At 40.1% G+C, this 26,934-nt stretch overlaps 1 protein-coding gene across 1 annotated transcript in view; it reads left to right on the top strand.

The window, feature by feature from the left end:
- Nucleotides 1–26,693, top strand: part of LOC126336698 (uncharacterized) — a 71,398-nt gene extending 44,705 nt beyond the window's left edge. Inside the window, exons 2-3 of the mRNA XM_050000653.1 lie at nucleotides 16,674–16,766; nucleotides 24,974–26,693. Coding sequence (XP_049856610.1) covers nucleotides 16,698–16,766; nucleotides 24,974–25,369 — 465 coding nt within the window. The 5' untranslated portion in view covers nucleotides 16,674–16,697 and the 3' untranslated portion in view covers nucleotides 25,370–26,693. The remainder of the gene's footprint in view (nucleotides 1–16,673; nucleotides 16,767–24,973) is intronic.
- Nucleotides 26,694–26,934: the final 241 nt, after the last annotated feature.

The following is a 26,934-nucleotide window of genomic DNA, read 5'->3' as shown; positions in this document are numbered from 1 at the left end:
CCCCAGAATGCTATCTCAATAAATTATCTCTTATGATATGCGTTTTCAAGAGCACTTACTGACTGTCACTGCTAAAACCTATCAAAATTAGGTAATAGAATACAGGAAAACGAGTTTGTCAAAATGTGTTATGTCAAACATATAAACGTCTGTCCTCAGCTAATTGGAAAGTATGAAAGTCACGTGAAACGAAAGCAGCGCATTTGGTGCAGGAAATACGAAACTACCAAAACACCTGACTGAAAGTTTCATACCTTCTAAGAATATGATTGGCACTCTCGCAACTCATTTGTGTTTATATGGCAATATTAATACAGTATATACCCAAGATGATATAATATGTAGGCCTACATGACTACAAAACACAAACTATATCTTTGTTTGGTAAAGCAGTGTTTCGCAACATTAGATTGTGTGAATAGGGACAGGGGGGTGAATAGGGACAAAAACTGGGAAATGAAATGAAACCTCTCACTTATGTTTTCGTCTAAGGTGTTGGGACTAGTGCAGTTAAGATGGCCATTATGTTGTCTACAAGATGTTTTGGTGCCAAAATCGTGTTTTTATTTTTGTCATGTGGGCAAACATTTTAATCTGCTGGTAATCTGCATTAAATTTTTATACCTCTTAAACTGTTGATTGATGCTAGCTAGTGACTGGATTGACGTGTTGTTGGAGTTATATTCTCAGTTCAGTGTATTTTTGTGAGTATTTACACATAACAAATGTTTAGTTATCTTCATTCTGAAAGCAACCATTTAATTTGTTTGTTTCAAGTAGCATTTGTGTAGCTATATTGGGGTGAATAGGGACAAGGCGAAAAACGCCGGAATTAGTTCTGGTGACATATTTAACTTAAAAATATTTAATTTGATGATAAACAAAATTTACTTTTAACAACTTTATTTACTTACTGGTTACCCTAACCTCAATGTTAACCTCATTCCAGTGTTTCACGATGCCTAGGACATATAAAACAGATCCTCGATCGAAAATACATCGTCCTGTTGATGAAAAGATTATAATGCAGGCAGTTGCTCGTGGAATGTCTATAAGAAAAGCAGAAAAACATTTGAAATTTCTAAATCAGCTGTACAACGTTATATGAAGAAATCTAGAGACACGCTTCCTGGTAATATTAAGTTCAGGAAGAAAGGTGGTCAGACTTGCCTTCCTAATCATCTTGAAGAAGAACTTGTTGAATGTCTTGCAGTTTCTGCAGATTGGGGATATCCGTTAAATGCCTTTGACTTGCGTTGCTCTGTAAAATATCACTTGGACAGAGAGGGCAAGAATGTAGCTAAATTTAAAGATAACATGCCTGTATGTGAGTGAGCACTTGGCTTCCCCGCTAGACACAAAACTAAACTCTCCCAACGATTGTGTCAAAATATTAAAAGGAGCCGAGCACAAGTGTCCCCAGCAGTTATCAACACTTACTTTGATGAGTTGACAGCATCAGTGTACCACCACATCTGATACTAAACTATGATGTGACTGCTCTCTCTGATGACCCAGCCTGACGAAAACTTATTTTTAAAAGAGGTTGCAAATACCCAGAGAGGGTGATGTATCAAAACAAGTCCAGTGTATCTGTCATGTTTGCAGCATCTGCTTCTGGGATGCTGTTACCCCAATATGTAATCTACAAAGCAGCTTATATGTATGACTTATGGACTGAAGGCGGCCCTCCAAGTGCCTTTTATAGCCGCAGTAAGTCTGGCTGGATGAATGGAAATTGCTTCCTTGACTGGTTCCAGAGAGTTATAATACCTTACTGTCAGCGATTTGAGGGAAGGAAGCTCGTGATAGGAGACAATTTAAGTTCTCACTTATCACCAACTGTTATCAGGCTATTCAAGGACCATAACATCTCGTTTGTATTTCTTTCCACAAATTCGACGCACCTGACACAACCACTAGATGTTGCCCTATTCCGATCACTCAAGATAAGCTGGAGAAAAGTTCTTGAGAATAATAAATCCAAAGCAAATAACAAATGTAGAATTCCATCTCTTCTGAAGAAAACATTAAATTTATTGGAAGAAGCATTGGAAGATAATATCCAATGTGGTTTTCAAAAGGCAGTTATATTTCCTCTTAACCGGAAGAAAGTACTTGACAACCTGCCAATTGAACATGAAGAAAATGAAGGAACTGCTGCCCCAACCTCTACAACAGACAGTCTGACACAATTTTTAAAAATAATGCGTTATGGGAATGATAACACAGAGCAGACAAGGGGTGGCAAAAAGATACTAAATGTCCCAGCCAGTCGCATTGTTACTCTAGCGGACTTTAAGAAAACTAATGTAGATGACCATGAACAGTTGTCAGATGAAGAAGAAGAAACCATTCCAGATGACCTACACTCTTCTGTAGAAGATGCGGAAAATGGTGATGCAGCCACTGCAGATGATGAGATAAACAATTTAAACGAAGGAGACTGGGTTAAGGTCAAGCTTTCTTATGATAAGTGTGTGAAGGTGTTCATTGGAAAGGTTCTTCAAATTGATAAAGAAAATGGACAATACAATGGAACATTTCTTAGCCAACTGAACAAGTGCTCCGATGTGTTTGTTTTTCCTGATGTGCACGATGAGTGTGTTTTCTCAAAAGCTGGTATTCTTGGTGTTTTGAAGACACCAACTGTGCGAAGAGGACGTTACACCTCCAAACCAAACCCATATATGTAATGACTGATTTCTTTGAATAATCAATTTGCTCATTTTTGTTAGTCCTTATGTGTATAATTGTGAATTGTATTGTTAAAATTATAGTTATGGGTTTAAAATAAACAAAAGTTCCTTTATACTGCTACATTTATGTAATAAATATCATGAAATTCGTCTTAAAAAAAATTGTGTACCTATACAGCCCACCAGATATTTGGATAGGGAACATAGTGATAAATAAATAAATTTCCCTTTTCACCCCGACGTGGGGGGGAATAGGGACACAAACAAAAGAAATACACTCCTGGAAATGGAAAAAAGAACACATTGACACCGGTGTGTCAGACCCACCATACTTGCTCCGGACACTGCGAGAGGGCTGTACAAGCAATGATCACACGCACTGCACAGCGGACACACCAGGACCCGCGATGTTGGCCATCGAATGGTGCTAGCTGCGCAGCATTTGTGCACCGCCACCATCAGTATCAGCCAGTTTGCCGTGGCATACAGAGATCCATCGCAGTCTTTAACACTGGTAGCATGCCGCGACAGCGTGGACGTGAACCATATGTGCAGCTGACGGACTTTGAGCGAGGGCGTATAGTGGGCATGCGGAAGGCCGGGTGGACGTACCACCGAATTGCTCAACACGTGGGGCGTGAGGTCTCCACAGTACATCGATGTTGTCGCCAGTGGTCGGCGGGAGGTGCACGTGCCCGTCGACCTGGGACCGGACCGCAGCGATTCACGGATGCATGCCAAGACCGTAGGATCCTACGCAGTGCCGTAGGGGACCACACCGCCACTTCCCAGCAAATTAGGGACACTGTTGCTCCTGGGGTATCGGTGAGGACCATTCACAACCGTCTCCATGAAGCTGGGCTACGGTCCCGCACACCGTTAGGCTGTCTTCCGCTCACACCCCAACATCGTGCAGCCCGCCTCCAGTGGTGTCGCGACAGGCGTGAATGGAGGGACGAATGGAGACGTGTCGTCTTCAGCGATGAGAGTCGCTTCTGCCTTGGTGCCAATGATGGTCGTATGCGTGTTTGGCGCCGTGCAGGTGAGCGCCACAGTCAGGACTGCATACGACCGAGGCACACAGGGCCAACACCCGGCATCATGGTGTGGGGAGCGATCTCCTACACTGGCCGTACATCTCTGGTGATCGTCGAGGGGACACTGAATAGTGCACGGTACATCCAAACCGTCATCGAACCCATCGTTCTACCATTCCTAGACCGGCAAGGGAACTTGCTGTTCCAAGAGGACAATGTACGTCCGCATGTATCCCGTGCCGCCCAATGTGCTCTAGAAGGTGTAAGTCAACTACCCTGGCCAGCAAGATCTCCGGATCTGTCCCCCATTGAGCATGTTTGGGACTGGATGAAGCGTCGTCTCACGCGGTGTGCACGTCCAGCACGAACGCTGGTCCAACTGAGGCGCCAGGTGGAAATGGCATGGCAAGCCGTTCCACAGGACTACATCCAGCATCTCTACGATCGTCTCCATGGGAGAATAGCAGCCTGCATTGCTGCGAAAGGTGGATATACACTGTACTAGTGCCGACACTGTGCATGCTCTGTTGCCTGTGTCTATGTGCCTGTGGTTCTGTCAGTGTGATCATGTGATGTATCTGACCCCAGGAATGTGTCAATAAAGTTTCCCCTTCCTGGGAAAATGAATTCACGGTGTTCTTATTTCAATTTCCAGGAGTGTATATACATGTGTAAGTAAAGGAGAGCAGATTTTTATTATATGGCATGGATTGCATGAACAGTGTTACACAATGTAAAAATATTACCTTCAGTACAGAAGTTATGTATTGTTCACAAATGACAAAAGAAACACAAAACTGTCCCTATTCACCCCAGTTTACGGTACTGTTTCTTTTGTTTAGGAACAATTGGATGTAGTGGTGAGCAAGAAATCGCGTATCTGTTATAAATCACAGCGATTGAGAAGCCACAAATAGCACAATAACAACTCCACAGAATCTAGGTGCGGTTTCAGTCACACAAGAAGTCTTTAACGTTCAACGCCATGTGCTATGTTCGTCGAATTTCGTAATTCTTCCTGTGAAACTGTTGTCTAGCCGCGATTGCATTGACAAGTCGCAAGTAGCAAATAAAAAGCTCAGGTACCTTAACACTGAAAACCAACTCCAGAAAACTCGGTTGACAACTGTTTTCGGCCTCGCAGTTCTACGCGCTCAGTCCGGAACCGCGCGATGCTACGGTCGTAGGTTCGAATCCTACCTCGGGCATGGGTGTGTGTGATGTCCTTAGGTTAGTTAGGTTTAAGTAGTTCTAAGTTCTGGGGGACTGATGACCACAGATGTTAAGTCCCATAGTGCTCAGAGCCATTTGAACAATTTTTGAACAACTGTTTTCATCTCGAAGTTTGACTCGAGTTTGTAGTTCGTGGTCAGTAAGCAAAAATACTGCAGAGTTGCGTGACTTTCGCATGCGCATTTGCCGTACCATCTGCTGTGTTTCGTTCTTCGACTTCTGTGTTTCTTTCGACAATGGCACCTCACAAATGTCAACATAACCAAAAATTCAGCTTTTGTTAGAAACTGAAATGAAAAAACCTCTGTAGGACCCTTCTGATTCTACATATACTGATATAAAAGGAAAGATCTGTTAAATAAAGTTTCGCATAAAATTAGTGTACCGCTTGTGGAGAGTGAAAGGAAATGGACAAATCTGAAAACCCAGTACAATCGTGAGCATTGTAAAATTGTCAAAACTAAAAGTGTGTCTGAGATAGGGTGACCATATTTTCTTTGGACAAAAGTGGGATTTTCATACATCTTCTTGGCCAAAAAGTGGGACAATTATTATTTTTCGTTAAATATCACTTTTAATGCTAACATTTCTTCTTCCTCTGCAAATATGGCCTTAACATTTATAACACACAATGTAGAAAGACATACAGTAACAATCACTACAAAAAAGTTCTTAGTGAATACTAGGAATTTATGGTTTTGTGGATTTCACATTGCAATTATATTTATTCGAAGATGAAATGTCATTCAGCAACTCTGGTTTGCCTAATAGGCACTGTGACGATAGTAAGCTGAAAACTCTTTCAACATTTGCATTGTGGGCAGGTAGTGAAAAGAAGTACTGCGCTACATTAAGCGATTCTCTGACCTGTTCGTTACACTGGCAAGATCTGAAGAACCTACACCATTTTTCATGTGCCATCAGCTGATTCCATTGTTCATTGTCTGTTTCCACTTGTTATTTTACAAATGACTGTATATAAACTATTTCATCAAATAAGAGGCTCTCATATACAGGGTATTACAAAAAGGTACGGCCAAACTTTCAGGAAACATTCCTCACACACAAAGAAAGAAAATATGTTATGTGGACATGTGTCCGGAAACGCTTACTTTCCATGTTAGAGCTCATTTTATTACTTCTCTTCAAATCACATTAATCGTGGAATGGAAACACACAGCAACAGAAAGTACCAGCGTGACTTCAAACACTTTGTTACAGGAAATGTTCAAAATGTCCTCCATTAGCGAGGATACATGCATCCACCCTCCGTCGCATGGAATCCCTGATGCGCTGATGCAGCCCTGGAGAATGGCGTATTGTATCACAGCCGTCCACAATACGAGCACGAAGAGTCTCTACATTTGGTACCGGGGTTGCGTAGACAAGAGCTTTCAAATGCCCCCATGAATGAAAGTCAAGAGGGTTGCGGTCAGGAGAGCGTGGAGGCCATGGAATTGGTCTGCCTCTACCAATCCACCGGTCACCGAATCTGTTGTTGAGAAGTGTACCAACACTTCGACTGAAATTTGCAGGAGCTCCATCGTGCACGAACCACATGTTGTGTCTTATTTGTAAAGGCACATGTTCTAGCAGCACAGGTAGAGTATCCCGAATGAAATCATGATGTGCTCCATTGGGCGTAGGTGGAAGAACATGGGACCCAATCAAGACATCACCAACAATGCCTGCCCAAACGTTCACAGATAATCTGTGTTGATGACGTGATTGCACAATTGCGTGCGGATTCTCACCAGCCCACACATGTTGATTGTGAAAATTTACAGTTTGATCACGTTTGAATGAAGCCTCATCCGTAAAGAGAACATTTGCACTGAAATGAGGATTGACACATCGTTGATGAACCATTCGAAGAAGTGTACCCGTGGAGGCCAATCAGCTGCTGATAGTGCCTTCACACGCTGTACATGATACGGAAACAACTGGTTCTCCCGTAGCACTCTCCATACAGTGACGTGGTCAACGTTACCTTGTACAGCAGCAACTCCTCTGACGCTGACATTAGGGTTATCGTCAAATGCACGAACAATTGCCTCATCCATTGCAGATGTCCTCGTCGTTCTAGGTCTTCTCCAGTCGCGAGTCATAAGCTGGAATGTTCCTTGCTCCCTAAGACGCCGATCAATTGCTTCGAACGTCTTCCTGTCGGGACATCTTCGTTCTGGAAATCTGTCTCGATACAAACGTACCGCGCCACGGCTATTGCCCCGTGCTAATCCATACATCAAATGGGCATCTGCCAACTCTGCATTTGTAAACATTGCACTGACTGCAAAGCCACGTTCGTGATGAACACTAACCTGTGGATGCTACGTACTGATGTGCTTGATGCAAGTACTGTAGAGCAATGAGTCGCATGTCAACACAAGCACCGAAGTCAACATTACCTTCCTTCAATTGGGTCAACTGGCGGTGAATCGAGGAAGTACAGTACATACTGACGAAAGTAAAATGAGCTCTAACATGGAAATTAAGCGTTTCCAGACACATGTCCACATAACATCTTTTCTTTATTTGTGTGTGGGGAATGTTTCCTGAAAGTTTGGCCGTACCTTTTTGTAACACCCTGTACTACTGTAGAATGCCCAATTCATTTAGCCACATTTAAGTATTTTCAACTACTGACCGTTCTGGTGGTTCTGTGAGCATCATCCATGAGAATACAGAAAACTCAAGTATTCCCTGTAACCATGAGGATAAATAGTCTACTGAAGTGTCATAAAACGTTGATACTACTATGTCAAATTTCTTAATAGACCAGTCATCACAATCATTCAGCAGTTTTTTACACTTAGTGGTACAAAATGTTCATGTTTCCTTGAATTTAGACTTGTCAAAGTTTTATTTAAGACTGCTAACACTTCACATACGGAATTATTCGGTTCCTCAATGCTCAGAATGGATTTTTGGAAAACACTCATTTGTGAATGTACAAAATGTAAATAACATTCATTTATAGGATCACTGAAAAAACTGTTTAAGATTTCAGGGCACTTTGAGTTAGACTGTGACAAAAAGTAAGATTTCAAAGGTTCATACATTTTCAAGATCCTTTCTATGGCTGGCAACAATGAAAGCCACCTTGTTTTGGAAAAGGAAAGTAAATTTTTGTAAGTGGCACCAACAAATTCACAGAATTCAGTCAGTTCTGCAACATGAATAGCAAAAATATATGAAAATGGTTGTACAACTTCATGACAATGCAGTCCATGTCAACAGGTAAAACCTCACAAGCACTTTAAGTGTGTTATGAACAACATGTGCTGGACAACCTATGCCAACAATGTTAGAGTTTTTTAATTTTTCTTTGAGATGTGTGAAAACATTATTACCCTCTTTCTTCATTAACCCCCCAAAATTACAGTTAGTATTATCTACAACAAATGCAACACACTTTGAGATGATACTGAGTGACTGTATAACATGAGAAAGATAATTGGAAATTGTTTCGGACTTTTCCTTTTGCAATTCATCAATTTTGTCTGCAGTTCACCCTCACTTACAGAAAAATACTGAACTATCACAGGAAAAAATTTCTGATGCCCATTGTTGCTAGCATCAGTATAGATACTGGAAAGTATTTTGCACTGTTTACAACAGTGTAATCAGACATTACAATCTTAGAATCAGGAAATTTATTTTGTTTAGTTGGACACTGCAGTCATTAGAACGATAGCTTTGGTGGTGTTTAACAACATGGAATGACAGGGTTCCTTCTGCTGCAGCTATGTTTTTCTGTTCCTGTGTATCTGAAGTTACAAAATATCTCGTCATTTTTTGCGAGGAACCTGCCGATCGAAGATTCTTCCTGTGTTTCTCTGATTCCATATGATGCTTTAGATCTGCAGCACCACCATGAGACACGGATACAGCAAAGTTACATACGTTACATTTTGCTGAACGGTCATTGTCTGTAGCAGTGAAGCAAGGGAATTTCCTCTGAAGCTCTTACGAAAACTTTGATTTTCGTTTCGGCATCGCCACGACGTGCTAGCACTTCACGAAACTGATACTGAGTGCTGACAACAATGGCAAGCAAAAGCAAAGAAAATAAGAGTACGCAGCAATTATAGTGCTTAAGCTGCACATTATCAGGGGGTACCAATGTAGGAATGTCAGTTTCAATTGATAGTTTATAAAATCGACACTCAGAAAATATTTTAACCACTTTCTAAATGTCTGAAAATAATCCTTGAAAATCGGGACAAATTGATTGTTTTTTTTTAAAAAAAGTCGGGACTAATTTTTGAGCCTCAAAAAACGGGACAACCCCGATTAATTGGGACGTATGGTTACCCTAGTCTGGAACAACTGAGATATACGTTCCTAAATGGATATTTTAAGAACATTGGAAGGCGTGAACAAGCCAGGGAGGAAAATATTTACAATCGTTAAGTAAAATGTCATTCATTAGCGTAACTGAAGCTGTGAGACATTTGGTAGTAAATCTTGTAATTCAATTGCATTTTCACCAGAAATTTATTTCTCTTGTCGTATCATTTTCCCAATATCTGATACAAAGTAGTTTGCAAATTAATGGCTTACATCGTTAATAACTAAATCTGTAAGGGTTTTGTTTGGACGTTTTTAATTACATTTATCTTTTCACTGGATATTTATTTATTCATATTTCTCTTGTCATTTCACTTTACCAACATCCGATACAAAGTAGATTGCAAATTCATTCCGTATACTCTTTTCAGTTCTTCCTGCGTTGCCTCCCTTTCTCTTAAGACATTTATTTCGCGGAGGCATCTTCCAACTGCCATTTGAAACCCTGCCTGTTTCTGGATCTCCCATATCAAAACTGCCAGGTGGTGAGTAACCTGTGACACTTTCTTTATTTCTTCTAAGAAAACTGTGCAAAGGCACAGTTGCAGAAGTCACTAATGTTGCTTTTTCAGGACTTAAGTGAATAGTTGTTCTAAGACACCGAAAAATGCTTACAATTTCCAAACAAATTCTCCACAATTCTTCAAGCACGACATATTTGGTAATAAACAGTCTTTCCCTGGCTGCCTCTCTTTTTGCCATCTTGCATGTGGTTTCATCATGTACTCTGAAAAGAGCAAATGCATCATCTCCCACCATAACAAATGGCAAATCTTCACTGTCAGAATCCATTTCCATTGCTTTTCTGGAACAAGAAATAAAAACGCGAAACTTGTGTTTACAAGAGTTTGAAACTGTTGTCGCTATTTTTCAATTGTTGCCAACGGTTGTAAGTTTGCCAAACTCACAGCACTTGTAAGTTTGTCAAACTCACAACTATTTTATGTTTTTGTCTGTTGGAGTTGTTTTTTCGATGTGAAGGTACCTCAACGCTGTGTGCCATCCGTCAGCCTAATTTCGTACTTCTTACTGTGAACCTTTTGTCTAGCTGCGATTTCAGTGACAAGTCGCAAGTAGCTACTAAAAAGCGCTGTTGCCAGTTAACTATCAACGCCGTTTGCAGTCTGACGGGCTAAGTTCGTACTACTGTTTTTTTTTCTTTGTGACACGCTGCGAGTGTAACTGCGATTTTTGTGATAAGTCGCAGCTGCAAATCGCTAGTGGCAACTAAAAAGCGCAGTTAACATTAAGTACTGAGTGTCATCTCTTGTCCTATGTTCGCACTTCATTCTAAGAACCTTGTGTGTCACGACATGGATGTATTATGTGCTTGTGGTCGAAGAAATGAACCAAGAAGCTAATTTTCTCTGAGAAAAATTTTATACTCAGTTGAGAATTGATGCAGCTGAGGGACGTGAAGGCCGAATGAAGATTTGTACTAATCACTGCCATCTTAACCAGCACCACCTCCTTCCCCTCGTCCAGTGTGGCTAACGGCCTTCTTTCTCAGCCGACGACCAGCACCTTAACCTTACCAATCTTCCTTCCCTCGAACTTAACTCCAACCGCTTCACTATCTTTGTTTCCCTTGACCTCCAGTACGCCTACGCCCGCGTCCGGCATCCCAGACTTCTCTTCAAACTCCAGACCTATGCTCTCCCTATCAATTTCGTCAATCTTGTGGCTTCCTTTCCCTCTCGTCTTCCCTCCTATGTCACTATTCACCGTACCTTCTATCTCTCTGCCAGCGTGAACCAAAGGCTTCATCCTTTCCCCTCTCCTCTATCTCCTGTACACTGCTGTTATACCCAAACCTCCCCAGCCTGTTCGTCTCCTCCAATTTGCTGATGACACCCTCTTCCTAGCCCTTTATCCTACTCTTCAATGGTCCCAATGTACCCTCCAATCCCACCTTGGCCAGTTCACCACTTGGTGCAGCCAGTAGTTCCTTCATTTCATCCCTTCCAAAACCCAGGCGATCATCATACGCCACACCACCTGCTCCTCCCATCTCCATGATTTCTACCTACCCATTTATGGCCATCCTATCCACCTCACATACCTTGGTCTCATCCTCGACCACCACCTCACCTGCACTCCCCACCTCCTTACAGTCCAACACAAAGCACACAGCAGACTACGCCTCCTGAAACACCTGTCTGGACGGACATGTGGACTGCATCCTTCCACCATCCTTCACACCTAAAAATTCTTGATCTGCCCCATCCTTTGTTATGCCAGTGTTGTTTCGATTTCCGCCCCTCCCAATTTCTATAAAGCCCTCCAAATCCTCGAATTCCATGCACTCCTCCTCGACTTCCATATCTGCCTTCCATCCCCCACATGCATCCTCTGTGACCTCATCCCCTTTAACCACCTCCTCCATTTTCTCGAACACATCCGCACCCTGCCGACTCAATCCCCCCACCCCCTGGTGTCCCCCTTCCTCTCCACCCCAGCCTGTTGCCGCGCCTTTACCATTGTGTTCTACCTTCTCTCCATCACCACATCACATCCTCCGCCTCCTTTACCAACACAGCTTCCAGCACCTACCCCTTCCGGATGATAAACTTCACCCTGATGTCTACGCCTCCTTCAACTCTAACCCCACCTTCCTCTTTCCTCCTCCTCAGGACTCCCACTCCTCCCCCTTCCTTCTACTGAGCGGCTTTCCCCCTTCTACACCCTCTCCCTCTCCTGTGCTCCCCTTCAGTGTCTCTGCACTCCCTTCTGCCTTGTCTTCCCTCTTCATCTTCCACCCTGCCTGTCTCCTGTCTCTTGGCGCGCCTCCTGTCCCCCTCTTTTCCCTCTTCCACCCGCCCCCCTCCCCCCCCCCCCCTCTTTTGACCTCCTCTCTGACTTCCAGTCCCTCGGCTGGCCCCTACCAGCGGTTTTTATTCTTTGTGAGTGTTCTGTCATTTCAAGTGGTTTTGTTTTTTAAGTGTCCCGCTCTGTGTGATTTTTATAATGGGCGACTTCTAACTTGTGTTTGACTTCAGTAATTTCAAGTGCACAATGGATTGCCAGCTATGTTCTTTTAACATTATGTCGACTTTTTAACTATCCCTCCTGTGCATGTCCCTGTGTTAGTGTATATTTTAACTTCCATATTCTCCATTTGCTGTGTTTTTTATGTCCCCCATTTTTGTAAGTGTTCCCCTTTCATGTACATTGTAAAATCGTTTGGCTGAAGAGCAGTGGACTGTGCTGCTGCCAGCTCCGAAATTACGGTAAAGGAAAAAAAAAACTTTAGTACTAATGGACAGACCTATAGCATAGCCTGGAATTTTAATGACATATTGAAACATACTCTTCATCATAAAAGCGAAACCTGCAGCGTAATTTCAAAAACAGATAATGGATAAGGCTGCGATGAGTAATTTGATGCATATTACACACATATATAATGCATAAACTACAGATAATGCAATCTGGTGACTACTATGTAATTTGTAACAAATGTTTAACAAGTATATTCACAAGACTGATATTTTTTTTTCAACAGTACAATACACATATTTTCAAATATTGCATTAGTACTATTCCCAACGTCAACTTGTAACTGTAAGATCACTGCTTTCCACTGTTTTCACTTGCACATCATCAACCTTAAAATACGTAACCTTCCAACCTAAACTAGACCTTGGGCTATGCTACGGGCCAGTCTGTCATCACAACCAACATTCAAGATGGGAGGGATGGATGGATCAGTATCACACTCTAGCAAGTCTTTATCACTAAATGCACGGTAGAAAATGTTAGGGTATGGGATGAAAGGTCAAAATGTAATTTTCGTAATTCACTCACAGTGTAATTCACATTAATGTACCATCCCTTTCAAATCACATAATGACTTCAATGACACACTGTACCAATACTTATTTTTCACACATATTGGTATCAACTATGACTCTTTTACGCTGCTGATTCTTCAAGGGTCATTTTGCATCTTCACGATATGGGTACATAGAGCAATCAGTAATCAAAAAGGGAACTGCATCTTGGAAATCACGAGGATTATTAAACTTTTATACGGCTACTAATTACTAGCAATATTATTAGCATTATACAACTGGTAATACTTCTGGTAATGAAAGCAGTGGGGGGTGGGGGGGGGGGGGGAGAGGCTTCACACTTTGCATAAACGATGCCCCTTCATCCATTCACAAACTTAGAAACTAACCTTACTTCTGACGAAGATGGTGTAAAGACACTGTGTCAATTTTTCCAGTTCTGCTGTATAGATTGACTGACAACGTTGTTCAGATACCTATAAACATGTCAACACGGTTAGAATCCTTATTCTAAATGTGAACTCCTATGCTACTGTGTGGTATTTGTGTTACGATTCTCAACATCATTCTATTAATAATTTCACACTTGTTCCTTTAATATAAAACTAAAGGTTCAAATGGCTCTGAGCACTATGGGACTTAACATCTATGGTCATCAGTCCCCTAGAACTTAGAACTACTTAAACCTAACTAACCTAAGGACATCACACAACACCCAGCCATCAGGAGGCAGAGAAAATCCCTGTCCCCGCCGAGAATCGAACCCGGAAACCTGGGCGTGGGAAGCAAGAACGCTACCGCACGACCACAAGACGCAGGCAATATAAAACTAAAGCCAAAGGAAGAACATAAGTAAAACAAACTTAATACTGACACATGTATGTGGCATCTTTCTAGACTTACAAAAATCATTTGACTGTGTTGATACGACCATACTGCTGGACAAACTGTGGAATTATGGCATTCGAGGCACAGCCCATAATCTGATGAGGTCCTACTTGACAAATAGGAAGCAGTTTGTGTCTATTAGCAATACAGAGGGAGCATATAAATCAAACACCACTGACATAAATTTTGGTATTCCACAGGGGTCAATATTAGGACCACTTCTTTTTATTACCTATGTAAATGATATTCAGTCCATAACAAACCATGCAACAGCTATCTTATATGCAGATGATACCACGTTAATATGCAGCAACCCAAGCTATTCACAGCTCGAGGTGGAATCCAATACTGCAGCAGGTTAATTCTGCAGTATTTCAATGAAAACAAACTAAAATTAAACACAAATAAATCTGTCTATATTGAATTTGATCTTGGGAGGCAAAAAACTCCTGAAAACCAAATCTTAATGGCTGACAAATACATTAAAAAACAATACTCGACCAAATTTCTTGGCCTGACACTAGATGCAGAGTTAAACTGGTCTGATCATGTGAATGATATTTGCAAAAAGCTATGTACTACCATATATGTCCTAAGCAAACTGACACTTTTTTGTAACATCACCACTCTGAGGCAAATATATTTTGCACGATTTGAATCCCATCTAATTTATAGGATAGAGGTATGGGGATCTAGCAGTAAAGGTAATATGAAAAGTGTACTCACCTTACAAAAGAAGGCACTTAGAATTATGAGAAAGAAATGTGCCAGGGAGTCCTGCAGAAATTAAACAGAATTTAAAATACTAACTGTTCATAACCTGTATGTGCTGAAGATAATCATTATGGCTGTAAACAGTAACAAAACACTTAATAAAGAAATACACGATCACAGCACTAGAGGTAGAGAGAGATCCCACATCATCTCTCATAGAACAACACTTTATGAGAAAAGCCCTCACTATGCACGCATAAAACTACTGAATTGCTTCCATCCTAATACCTCCAAATTGCCCATTACAAAACTAAAAATGAAATTACAATTATGGCTGTATATTCTATAGATGAGTTTCTAGATTTAGTACACTCGTATGATGGAAGACCATCTATCTAAAAATATATGTAATCACAGATCTTAGACTGTGTCACAAATGGTAAATATTTGAATGTCAGATATGAATACTGTGTTACAAACTGTTAATCTAAGTATGTCGTAACTGTGTTCTCTCAACTAAATATAGAAAAACTTGTGTAGATAAAAGTGCCAGCCAATAATATGTGACCCTAGTAAGTAAGGCTCTGACTTATCCAGAAGACTGGGAAAAAAAAAAAAAAAAAAAAAAAAAAAAAAAAAAAAAAAAAAAAAACTTTTTTTTAATCAATTGATGTTGAATCAAAATAAATAAATCATTCCCCACACGACTGATGTACCAATTAATTTCAACCAGGATATTTCGATCTCCACTATATCGTTGAGTTCTCCTCTCAAAAATAAGGGTAAATGTTCTATGTTTGGCAACTGTGTCAAGTGGGTCTCCATATGTAGACTAATATGTACCAAAAAATAAAAACATATTTTAAATTTATCAAAATTGTTTCAGAATACTTTTCTGTTGAACGGTAGACTGTGTTAAATATACAGCCTTGCCTGTATTTCACAAATACATCTTAAAGGTTTCAGGTCCTTTCTCACTTATTAGTCATCAACTACAAATAATTTCAGAAGGGCTTCACAATTTCTGTGTGTTTATAAAACTATTTTTTATGTGCCCAACTTTGTGAGGGAGAATTAGTTTGTGTAATAACATGAGACTTATTTGTAACTGAAGACTCCTAAACGTATGACTTAATGTAGGTCTTTCTCAATAGGAGAACTTAACTAGAAAGTTTCTCTGAATAACAGTCTTTTAGAGCTGTATTCCTTTTTATATAAGCGTTATTTACATCTTCACCGTCACTTTTCAGATGTGGGCATAGTTAAAAGAAACAAAATTGCTGTGGGCAAAATATAACTTGGCATTTTTGTAGGAGCAAAGAATCTGTGGATGTAGAATGAATTTTGGATGTTAAGGATTGTTTCCAATTGTCGCCAACCTTAGCTGTTAACAATACAATGTGCTGCAGCAATATTGCATTGTAGTAGGCATTGTGAATGCAGTGTTGACTCCAGTGTGCTACTTCTCCTCCTCCAAGGCCCCCTCCCAAGCAACTATTGATGGTTCCAATTTAATGTCAAGTCAGATGAGACCTGATTTAAATTTTGGACACTATGAAATTTTTATATGTTTTTCCTCATGTTACTTTACTCTTTGAAAACTATTCAAATTCCAGTCTCTTATTACCATTGCTGTCTTTGCATGGCTACATTGACAACATTGCATGTACAGTTTGTTGCTGTATAATGTTGGCTGTAAAACATTTTGTATATTGAATAGAATGTAATCATTGCAACAACCTTGGCTGTTATTGTGATGTAAATATTCAGGCTGCAACCAGTAAGTTGTGCTGGAGAAATGTTGAGTTTCATTGCTTTGTGAAAGGCAGTGTTTAAATCGTTATGTTTCTTGTAATTGTTGTAGACCATATAATACAGTCAAAAGGACTATAAAAGGTCTTTCAGATTGAACCGTTTATTTTGTAAATAATGGAGTTGTGTAACTATATTTTCAGCCACTGAAATGATTAGGCCTACTGATGCCATGCAGCCGAAGTGAAGAGTGGACTGTAAATCTGCTGTCGCAAAACAAGATGATGAAAGCAGAGGTGAGTGTTATATTCATTTTATTATTTATCTTTGTCATCCAAAATGTAAGAAATGTGTGGGTATACAGAGCAAATTAATAAACCAAAATATACGTCATACGGAATACATAACATGCTTTATGAAGATAGGAGAGGCATTGGGATGTGGCCATGATTAGGGGACTATTCCAGCATTTGCTGAAGTGATTTAGGAAAACTATGGAAAATCCAAATCATGGTGGCCATATAGAGAAACTTCTCCCTCCCGTGTATGAGGTCAGAGTCTTAACAGCTGCACTGCATGATTTTGTTGGTCCCTATTGTGCTGTGGTCATTGATTTATGCACAATTTGTTTCAGGTAACTTATAAAACACAGTTCTGTTCTACATCACCAAACACACTAAGCTCCCATGCTGGTAAATAATGGGTTTGAAGATGGTACACTGTGTTAACTCCAGTCTGTGCAGAAAACTGACTTCATCCACAAAACATTCAACTGTGCTCCTCAGTCTACCTTCTCCTGATGAGTGAGATGTTGAACTCAGGAGAATGATGAGACCTTAGTTTCGTGCACTTCAGACTTTTACATACGAGTTCCTTGTGAAAGCAATAAGTCTTAATAATGTATTGAAGTGCAACAATGTGTTGTAGTTGCCCTTTTAATTACTAGGCCTACTCACTACTCTGAATCCTCTTAGTACCCTTTAATTGTGTAGTATGCACTACTCGTGAAGAATTTTATAGTTTGCCTTTCTTAGATAGATGTATTCTAGTAATCTTTACAGGTCAAGAGGAATATTCAGTATTAATTGTCGGCTTTGGCAAGCCAAGCTGCTGTGACATCACCTTGTGGTGCAAATTTTACACAGTTCGGTTGTTAGTTGGCAAAGCTAAGAAATGTGAAAGTAACAGAAACTTGGCTGTGGTGACAGACAGCTCCGTGGCTTTGCCCAAGGTCTGGCTGAGGTTGGAGGGTGACAGTTTGGTTGTGAGATGGCGAATCCAGTGGATGTGAGAACAAAAGAGCCTTGTTGTGGTTATACTGATCTGCAGCTTAGCCCATCAATGTCACTGGTCAAAACTGACAACTTGTACTGAATAATCCCCTTTTATCTGTATTTTTTGTTTTTGTGGGAAGTTTATTATATACACACATCAAAGAAAGTTTTGCATCACCTCGGTTCCAAGAGTTTCGGAACCTGTGCAGAAAACTGGAATAGAGATCAACATAAACATAATTTCTGCCCTTTCTATTGCTCATGAAAACCACACATTCCACTGTATGGTACCACCATACAGTGAGACCTTCAGAGGTGGTGGTCCAGATTGCTGTACACACCGGTACCTCTAATACCCAGTAGCATGTTCTCTTTCATTGATGCATGCTTTTATTCGTTGTGGCATACTATCCATAAGTTCATAAAGGCACTGTTGGCCCAGATTTTCCCACTCCTCAATGGCGATTTGCTGTATATCCCTCAGAGTGGTTGGTGAGTCACATCGTCCGTAAACAGCCCTTTTCAATCTATCCCAGGCATGTCCGATGGGGTTCATGTCTGGAGAACATGCTGGCCACTAATCAAGCGATGTTGTTATCCTGAAGGAAGTTATTCACAAGATGTGCACGATGGGGTGTGAATTGTCGTCCATGAATACGAATGCCTCGCCAATATGCTGCCGATATGGTTGTACTATCAGTTGGAGGACGGCATTCACATATTGTATAGCCGTTCCATGACCACCAGTGGTGTACATCAGCCCCACATAATGCCACCCCAAAACAGCAGGGAACCTCCACCTTGATACACTCACTGGACAGTGTGTCTTAATGCATTCAGCCTGACCGGGTTGCCTCCAAACACGTCTCCAACGATTGTCTGGTTGAAGGTGTATGTGACACTCATCGGTGAAGAGAATGTGATGCCAATTCTGAGCAATCCATTTGTCACGTTGTTCGGCCCCTCTCTACTGTGCTGCTTGGTGTTGTGGTTGCAAAGGTGGACCTCGCCATGAATGTCGGGGGTGAAATTGTGCATCATGCAGCCTACTTCAGAGAGTTTGGGTAGTAACACAACATCCTGTGGCTGCACAAAAGCAGTATTCAATGTGGTCCTGTTGCTGTCAGGGTTCCTCCAAGCCATAATCTGTAGGTAGCGGTCATCCACTGCATTAGTAGCTCTTGGCAGCCTGAGCGATGCATGTCATCGACAGTTTGTATCTCCACCACATCTGAACAATGTCGGTTTGGTTCACGAAGTAACAATGCGGACACGATCGAACCACTGTATTGACCATCTAGTCATGGTTGAGCTACAGACAACACAAGTCGTGTACCCTCTTAGTGGAATGACTGAATCTGATCAGCTGACGCACCCCTTCCGTCTAATAGTCGCTGCTCGTGCGTGGTTGTTTACATCTTTGGTCAGGTTTAGTGACATCGCTGAACAGTCAAAGGGACTGTGTCTGTGGTACAATATCCAATTTCAACATCTATCTTCCCGAGTTCTGGAAACAGGGGTGATGCAAAACTTTTTTTGATGTGTATAGTTTTAGTCCCTGATAGAAAATGCTACTTTTGAGTTGATTGTTTTGTTTTTTCTCGGTATAAGTTCAGTCCAAACTGGTTCTTGTTCTGTAATTATGTATAGAAGTATTAGTGAAATATTTGATTATATTTTCCCTGAAGTGCACCACTGATTGGTACACAATCTCATATGGTTCAGGTTACACTGAGGTCAACTACTAATGATAATGTCACATTCCACCCTGGATTTTCCATTATTATTCTTACAGGTCTTTCCAGCAGTTTAAAAAGTGTTGTGTTCATGTTTTGTGCCTTAAATCTCCAGAAAAGAATCGCTTAGCCAAGAATTGTATGTACCTAGTCATAGTTTGCCACCACATGGCAATGGCTGGGACAAACTAATAAAAAAATCCTAAGAACATAACGGGCTGATGACATTATTTTTTCCAGGATCTTTGTGGTGTTCATGGCATGTTACATGTTCGTTGCCAATCAGTGTTCATCCCTAAAAATTTTGTGTTTGTTACACAGTTTATCGATTTATCAGGTATACTTAACGAGACAGAATTGTTTTCCCTTGTTATACTGAATTACATATCATTCGTTTTCTATGTGTTCAATGTTAATTTAATGCATACTGCCCATTCGAAAAGATCCATGATGCTTTCATTTGTATTTCATCCAAGGATCGTCTCACAGCGATATTGCAGTAAGAATCAGTAGCTCAATGTATCGACATATGCAGGCATATTAAGCATGCTATACAGGGTGTTCCGCAACTGCTCATTCAAGGTAATACAGGAGTAGAGAGCATCAAAACAGATATTTAGTTGTGATGCATATGGTCCCTGATGGAAGGCAACGTCTGATACTAGGGGTGATTTACCCAGATGGTAGTGCAGAATGCTAATTACAGCAGTGGTAATTGCAGGAACTGCTCTAATGTGCAACCATTGGCCCATCTATATACATGCAGTATATTTTGGAGCTATTGGTTGTCTTACCTGTTCAAAGATTCCTGTCATGTCCACAGTGGCACCAGCAGTGACAGCAGTTCTAGTGACAAGGTCTTCTTCTGTTTCCACAACAGTTCCATACACCAGCTGCTTTATATGCCCCAGAGGAAGAAATCCAGACACACATGGCCACCTAGCCGGACCCATTGAATCCTGAAGATGGCTGACAGGCGATTCCTCACACCAATTCTGAAATGGGCTGGCACCCCATCATCCTCGAATTAAATCCATTGTTTATCAATCAGAGGTGCACTCCCCAGCTGTTCTGGCAATACATCTTCCCTAAAGATGCGATCTCCATCTGTTGAGGTGGAATGGAAGAATATACGGTCTATTCAACCCATCACCGAGAATACTCACCCACACATTAACACTGAATTATGTTGATGACCATGAGCTGAGTACATGGATTCATATGCATGTAAATATGTGAATTGTGAATATAGAAATGGCCTTGACGAGTAAACGAAGCCTCACCAGTGTGAAGGATCTTGGCCAGAAATAAGGGGTGCAAGGCAGTCTGTTGTAAAAACCCTTGTGCGGACTGTGCGCATTGAGGAAAATGAAAAGGATGAAGCTGCTTGTCATACAACACATTCCTCACAAGGCTATGTCTGATGCCAAGGGTGTGTGAAGTACATCATGCGCTAGTAGATGGAGTGTCTTCAACATGTCACAGAATTCCATCTTCCGTTTCGGAAGCGTGTACTGCTAGATTCCAACATGTGTCATGAATACTTGGATGGAAAGTGCCTGTTTCATGTAGCAGGTGACGCAGATGTCTGAATGTTTTGTGTTGAGGAACTCTTTAGTTGGGAGAGTACTGTCAATAATCTCTCATTGCTGCTCATCCTTTTTCATTCACAGTTTTATATACCAGAAGCATGTCAGCCAATTCAGCATACATGAACTCTCCAAGTTCTCTGTTCTTGTCACAATGCAGTAATGATTGTGATTGAATCGGTATGTGTACAAGAAAGTCACCATTGTTGTCACTAGGCCACGATGCTTGTGAATGAATCTGTGTGTTTCTAATCACACCTCAGACCCAACGATCCATACACATAGCAATTTTGAATGTCGGTACATCCCCAGTCAGTGACACCAACACAACGGCTTAAGTCAGCACCAGTAACAAAATGTTCCCTAACATTACAAGTTGACTACAGAGACTATACGTTCCTTATTTAAATATATTTGTTTTGATGGTCTCTTCCTCCGTATTAATTTAAACGAATGGTTTCAAAACACCCTGTATAAAGGGAACATCCTGGCATTTGCCTGAAGTGATCTGAGAAAACCACAAAAACTCAAATCTGGATGGTAGACAGAGTGAACCCCATCTTCCTGAAGATGGATCAGTGCATTAAAAGCAGCATCACCTCACTCAGTTGGTCCCTATTATACAGTGTTCCTTGATTTGCACACAAGAATCTTCTGATGGCAAATAATATAAAAAAAAAAGATACTGTCCAGTCACATTAATGTACCATTTGTGATAAACCTGAATAACCAACTTTTGCAGTATGTAACAACTTCCTTGAGGGCACCTACCAAACAGCATCAAAAGCCTGACAGATAGACAACTAACATTTAAAAATAAATTAAAAGAATTTCTAGATGACAACTCCTTCTACTCATTTGCTGAATTTTTAGATATAAACTAAGTAAAAAACCTGACACGTTCCACATCATTACGAAGTGTCATATTCATGATCTATGGAACAAGTATTAATCTAATCTAATCATTTGCTTTCTTCAGTAGGTGTTTTGGCATTTTATTAATGACAATGCTGTTGCTGTCATGAGTGAAGAGAACTTTTTCTCCATGTCTTACACTATCTGGATAGTCATTGATGTGTATTAAGAATAGAACTGGATCTGGTATACTATCCTGAGGTACACCTAAGTTTGTGTGTTCCTTGTCTTGTTTTACTAAAAATTTATCCTCAGCGGATGTGTAGATTATCCTGGCCTTTTGGCCCTTGTTTTCCAGATAAGACTGGAACAACTTGTTCACTATTCCTCTTACACTTAGTGCAACTATACCTACATTGATGAAATGTTGCACTTTACATTTCACAATATGTCAAGTTAGGTTGTCTATAATACAGTAATGATGTTGCAGCAGCAGCCTCTATACACATAACAGCAGATACAATTTTCCATTTCATCATGTAAATGTAAGCTATTGAGCAATAAAAGTGTATATAAGAATTACTTTTTCAGTCCCTATCATAGTCACACAAAACAAACAACCAGATAATAATACAGAGCTATAAGCATAACAAAGTGCATGCTTTCGATAACAGAGCAAAGAAATACAGAAAATAAGCATTTGCTGGTGACCGATCTTTGAAAGCAGTATGGTTTATATACATAATCAATATTGCAACTGGTTGCTCTACATTTTGTAATGACAATGATCCAGTAAATAACCAATATTTGTAGCTTTTCATTCATCAATTTGTGGTGACAGTGGTGAAATTCTATCTAGCTCCCCATCGCTACTGTTATCGGAATCAGCATGACAACTGTATTCATCGTCATCATTGCAAAGACAAATCATTAGCTGTTCATAACCACTGATGGTACTGTTCATTCTCTGTGCTTCTTTAATTAGTTTTTTGATGTGCTCGACACTTTTCCTCCACGAGGCTGCATCCACTGTTTCAAACATGTCAATTGGCAGCCTTTCCACCTCTGTTAGTGTAAGGGACTGAATGACACAGGGTATGGGGGGTTACAGTTGTTGTAGGGACCGGAAATAGTTTTAAAAGGTTTGTGAACCACTCAACAAATCATGTGATCTGTGTCTTCATGGTAGTCACCTGTCTTTTTGGACCCAAAAACTAAAATTGCATTAGAGACAAAACCACTGGAAGAGCCAGGATGGATCACACTTAATCTAGCTCCTCGTCCCATTGGCTGACGACCACTACTGCAGGTTACATGAAATTGTCTTGCACTAAATTGGGGTCAAAGACATTAATTCAGTAATAGCATCGATGCAACATGGGTTAACATGGAGAAAGCAGTCGGTAAATGCTGGAATGCCAGCATTAACCAACAGCTTTCCCCAAGATAACCCATGTTTCATCGATGCTATTACTGAATTTAGTGCAAGACAATGCTTCTAGCCATAACAGTATGTGCCTTTTCTAATAAGACTTTGCATCTGTTTGGCGTTTTGCAACAGAATACCATGCTCTTCAGCACAATTTGTAGTGATGTTTTCTTACCCCTGAAAAGTTCACTTTTTTTTAATGACATTGGAAACTTTGCAGTGATACGATTCTCTTTCTTGCTGTAATAACAATAAACAAACCTGCAAATTGCATTATTCTGGAAAGCATGTAAGTCAGTAACAAGGTGAGACTGCTTTTTCTTCTTTCCAAAGATTGATGAAACTGTATTATTTCATCCATAAATTTTACAGTCATTATGGTTCACTTTAAAAAACAGTAGAACCTCTTGTCGTGGTAGATAGATATTATCTTGTTGAAATGTAAGTCCAGGTTGGCTTGCCATGAGGGGTAACAAAACGGCATAGAATATCGTTGACATACCACAGTGCTGTAACAGTGCCACAACCATAGGAATCCTGCTAGGAAAGAAATGGCACCCCAGATCATCATTCAGTACCTAGTGTGTCTCCAGACACGTCTTTACTAGTGTATGGTCAACATGAATCATGACGCACATGCGGCCACACATGTGCGTCAATTCATTGACCATACACTCGTTCCTCCCCCCTCCATCCCAAGGTCGCCATTGTGGCTGTGGTGCTAAGATAGTTGGCTTTTCAAGCCGGCTATCTGGGCAAGCACCCATGCCAGCAAAAGGTTGGCGACAGAAAGAAATCACGCATAATCGGTCACATTTGCGCCATGAACTATATAAAGGGCTATGTTAGGGTCTTAGTAACCATGTCTTCTGACAACTTACTGAAACTGTGTCTACCTCTGACCTTGCCGAAGCTGCACTTAGTGAATTTTTCATAAATGTACACTACAAAATGGTTTCTACTTTGTACAAACTGAGCAGATTTGTAATAATAGGACATCTGGACAATGCTCTCCATTCAATTGACTTAAATATTCTGGATCTGTTGAAAGAAGATATTATTTTACATTTTAGAAATGAAAAAAATGTGTTATATTCTTTCATATTATTGTTTATTGCCAGATTATATTTTCCACAACTCAGAAAATGTATCTGTGTTGCGAGAAATTGTAATAGAAGCTTCTATGTTTGGAAGAAAGTTTCGTAATTCAGAAGGGAAACCTTGGAATGAATTATGTGTATTATGTGGAGCCTTTCAATTTCTTTAACAGTGTTTTCAAAATAAGTGTGCAGTATTATTGTATTAAGATCAATAATTCATACTTGAAGAATTCAAGATGGAGAATAAATATTTGTGAGCGGTGTGTAAATGAAATGCTTCCTGTACAACCAAGAGATCTAATTTATAAAATGTTTTGTGTTGACAATATATCACTAGTTGTTAATCCTTTGGAAGTTGTGGAAGGTGTATTTGCACCACCCATTGTAACTAAATATAATTATTGGTGCTCATTTTGTGCAAACACCCCATTATTTCGTAGTGTACGTTGTGGAGGTTGTCTAGGTGCAGTTTCCGATTCTGATGGGGATGATGAGTTAATGTTTGACAATCTGTTTGCAGAATTCTGAAAATGTAACACATGGTGGAATTGATAACCTTGATGTGGATGCTGCTGGAAACCGAAGTGAAGAAACCATCCCTGAAGCTCCTCACATACCTGGTAACGTGTATCCTGTCATCACTGGGAGAAGACGATGGAGCTTTGTTAATGTGCTTGAATATAACCATGAACTGTTTGACAAAATACGAACTGACTTCCTACTCATGTTCCCATGGTTTCAGGATTTATTAAGTTATGTGAGGTCTCTACCAGGTGGTACTACAGTGACGTCATTGTCACAGAAAGACCGGGAGATGCTGACATCTTGCATAGCAAACTTAACGATTTCTCAAAGAGATATCCGGAGAAATTCTCTTCTGGAGAGAAGACGGAGACCACTTCCAAGTCATGTATGACTGTGTCTATTCCTCGAGGAGATGCAGATATTGGTTCTGAAATGATGCATTTACTTCCTCCAGAATTAAGAAGCTCCACAGACGGAAAAGAGCAATTGCAGCAATGTCAGACATCGACTGGCTCAATGTACTGTTATACCTCTATGTGCAAAAGGGGTATGGCCACGGGCAAATTTGGATTAAAGGAGCCATTATAAGACTACCTTATCCAGCTGAAATTGTACAATGGGAAAGTTGCCTCTCAGGAGACCAAACAATACTGGAAGGGGAAAGTAGCCGATCTGATGATGACAGCGAACAGAGGCACGCAAATAATGCACCATGTAAACAGTCTCATTCGAGATGCAAACATATCATTACAGGAAAATGGTGCAACCCGACAACAATCGCGCACCATGTTCTTTCCGTACTAATTCAGTACAATTGTATACCACCTGAGCACATTACAAACATGCTTCCAATTCATCATGGTTACTTCATGAATTTTATTGATCCTAAATTTAAAAAATTTTGCGATATGGGATTAGAGTTATACAAGAAAACCATTAATGATTTAGATCTTAGTCGAATTGAATCGCTTTTATGTTCTGGTTCACAGGATAGTATATTTTATGCTACCTCTAACAATGTATGGGAATATTATTATACTTTGGGCGATTCTTTAACCCAGTTAAACAAAATTCTATTATTCCAATGTGAAGATGACAATGACAAAGCTACAGAATTTTTGTTAAATTTAGTTTCATGGTTCAATAAGAATAGATTGTATTATTGGAATAATGATAATTATGTACAGTCAAAAAGTTAAACACTTTGCGTATTGTGGGTCCTCCAAATAGTGGTAAAAATTGGTTCTTTGATTGCTTTGTATCTTTAGCTCTTAATGTTGGTCATATAGGTAGATGTAATAACAAAACAAATCAATTCGCAATGCAAGATGCTGTTAATAGAATATTAATTGTTGGCAACGAAATTAGTATTGAAGAAGGAGCCTTAGAAGATTTTAAAAAAGTGTGTGAGGGAATTTCATGTAACATTAGAGTGAAGTATAAAGGTGATGCAATGTTAAGGAGGACACCACTTTTATTAACCTGTAGTTTGCAGCCACCCTGATTTTAAGGATGTTCGTGTGAAAACTGTAAGGTGGCGTAGATTTGAAGATTTGAAAAATGCAGCAAAAAGGCCTTATCTCTTAGCTTTTTTCAGCTTATTGCAAATGTATAATGTGGAATATTAAATGAAATCCAATTGTAATTTTGAAATGCATATATTTTAAATAACTTGTTTACAAAGGTAAATAAAACATTAAATTATACAAAATAAATATTACACTTGTTGTATTTCATATTGACCCTTGTGCACTGATGATTCCTCATTCCTTTTCACAGTAGACATATATATCATATCAGAAACTTGAACATTTGGTACATTTGCACGAGGATAATGAGTTTCTAAACCATCTGAGTATACAGAACATTCAGCTATCACTTCAAATAACATTTGAGTATCTGTATACTTTGTAACATCACTGTTCAAACTACTCGTACTTAAAGCATATGTAGGAT

The sequence above is a fragment of the Schistocerca gregaria genome, chromosome 2 (genome assembly GCF_023897955.1).
Source record: "Schistocerca gregaria isolate iqSchGreg1 chromosome 2, iqSchGreg1.2, whole genome shotgun sequence".
NCBI lineage: Eukaryota > Metazoa > Arthropoda > Insecta > Orthoptera > Acrididae > Schistocerca > Schistocerca gregaria.
The sequence above is the reverse complement of the archived record's forward strand: the minus strand, read 5'-3'. Positions and strand labels throughout refer to the sequence as shown.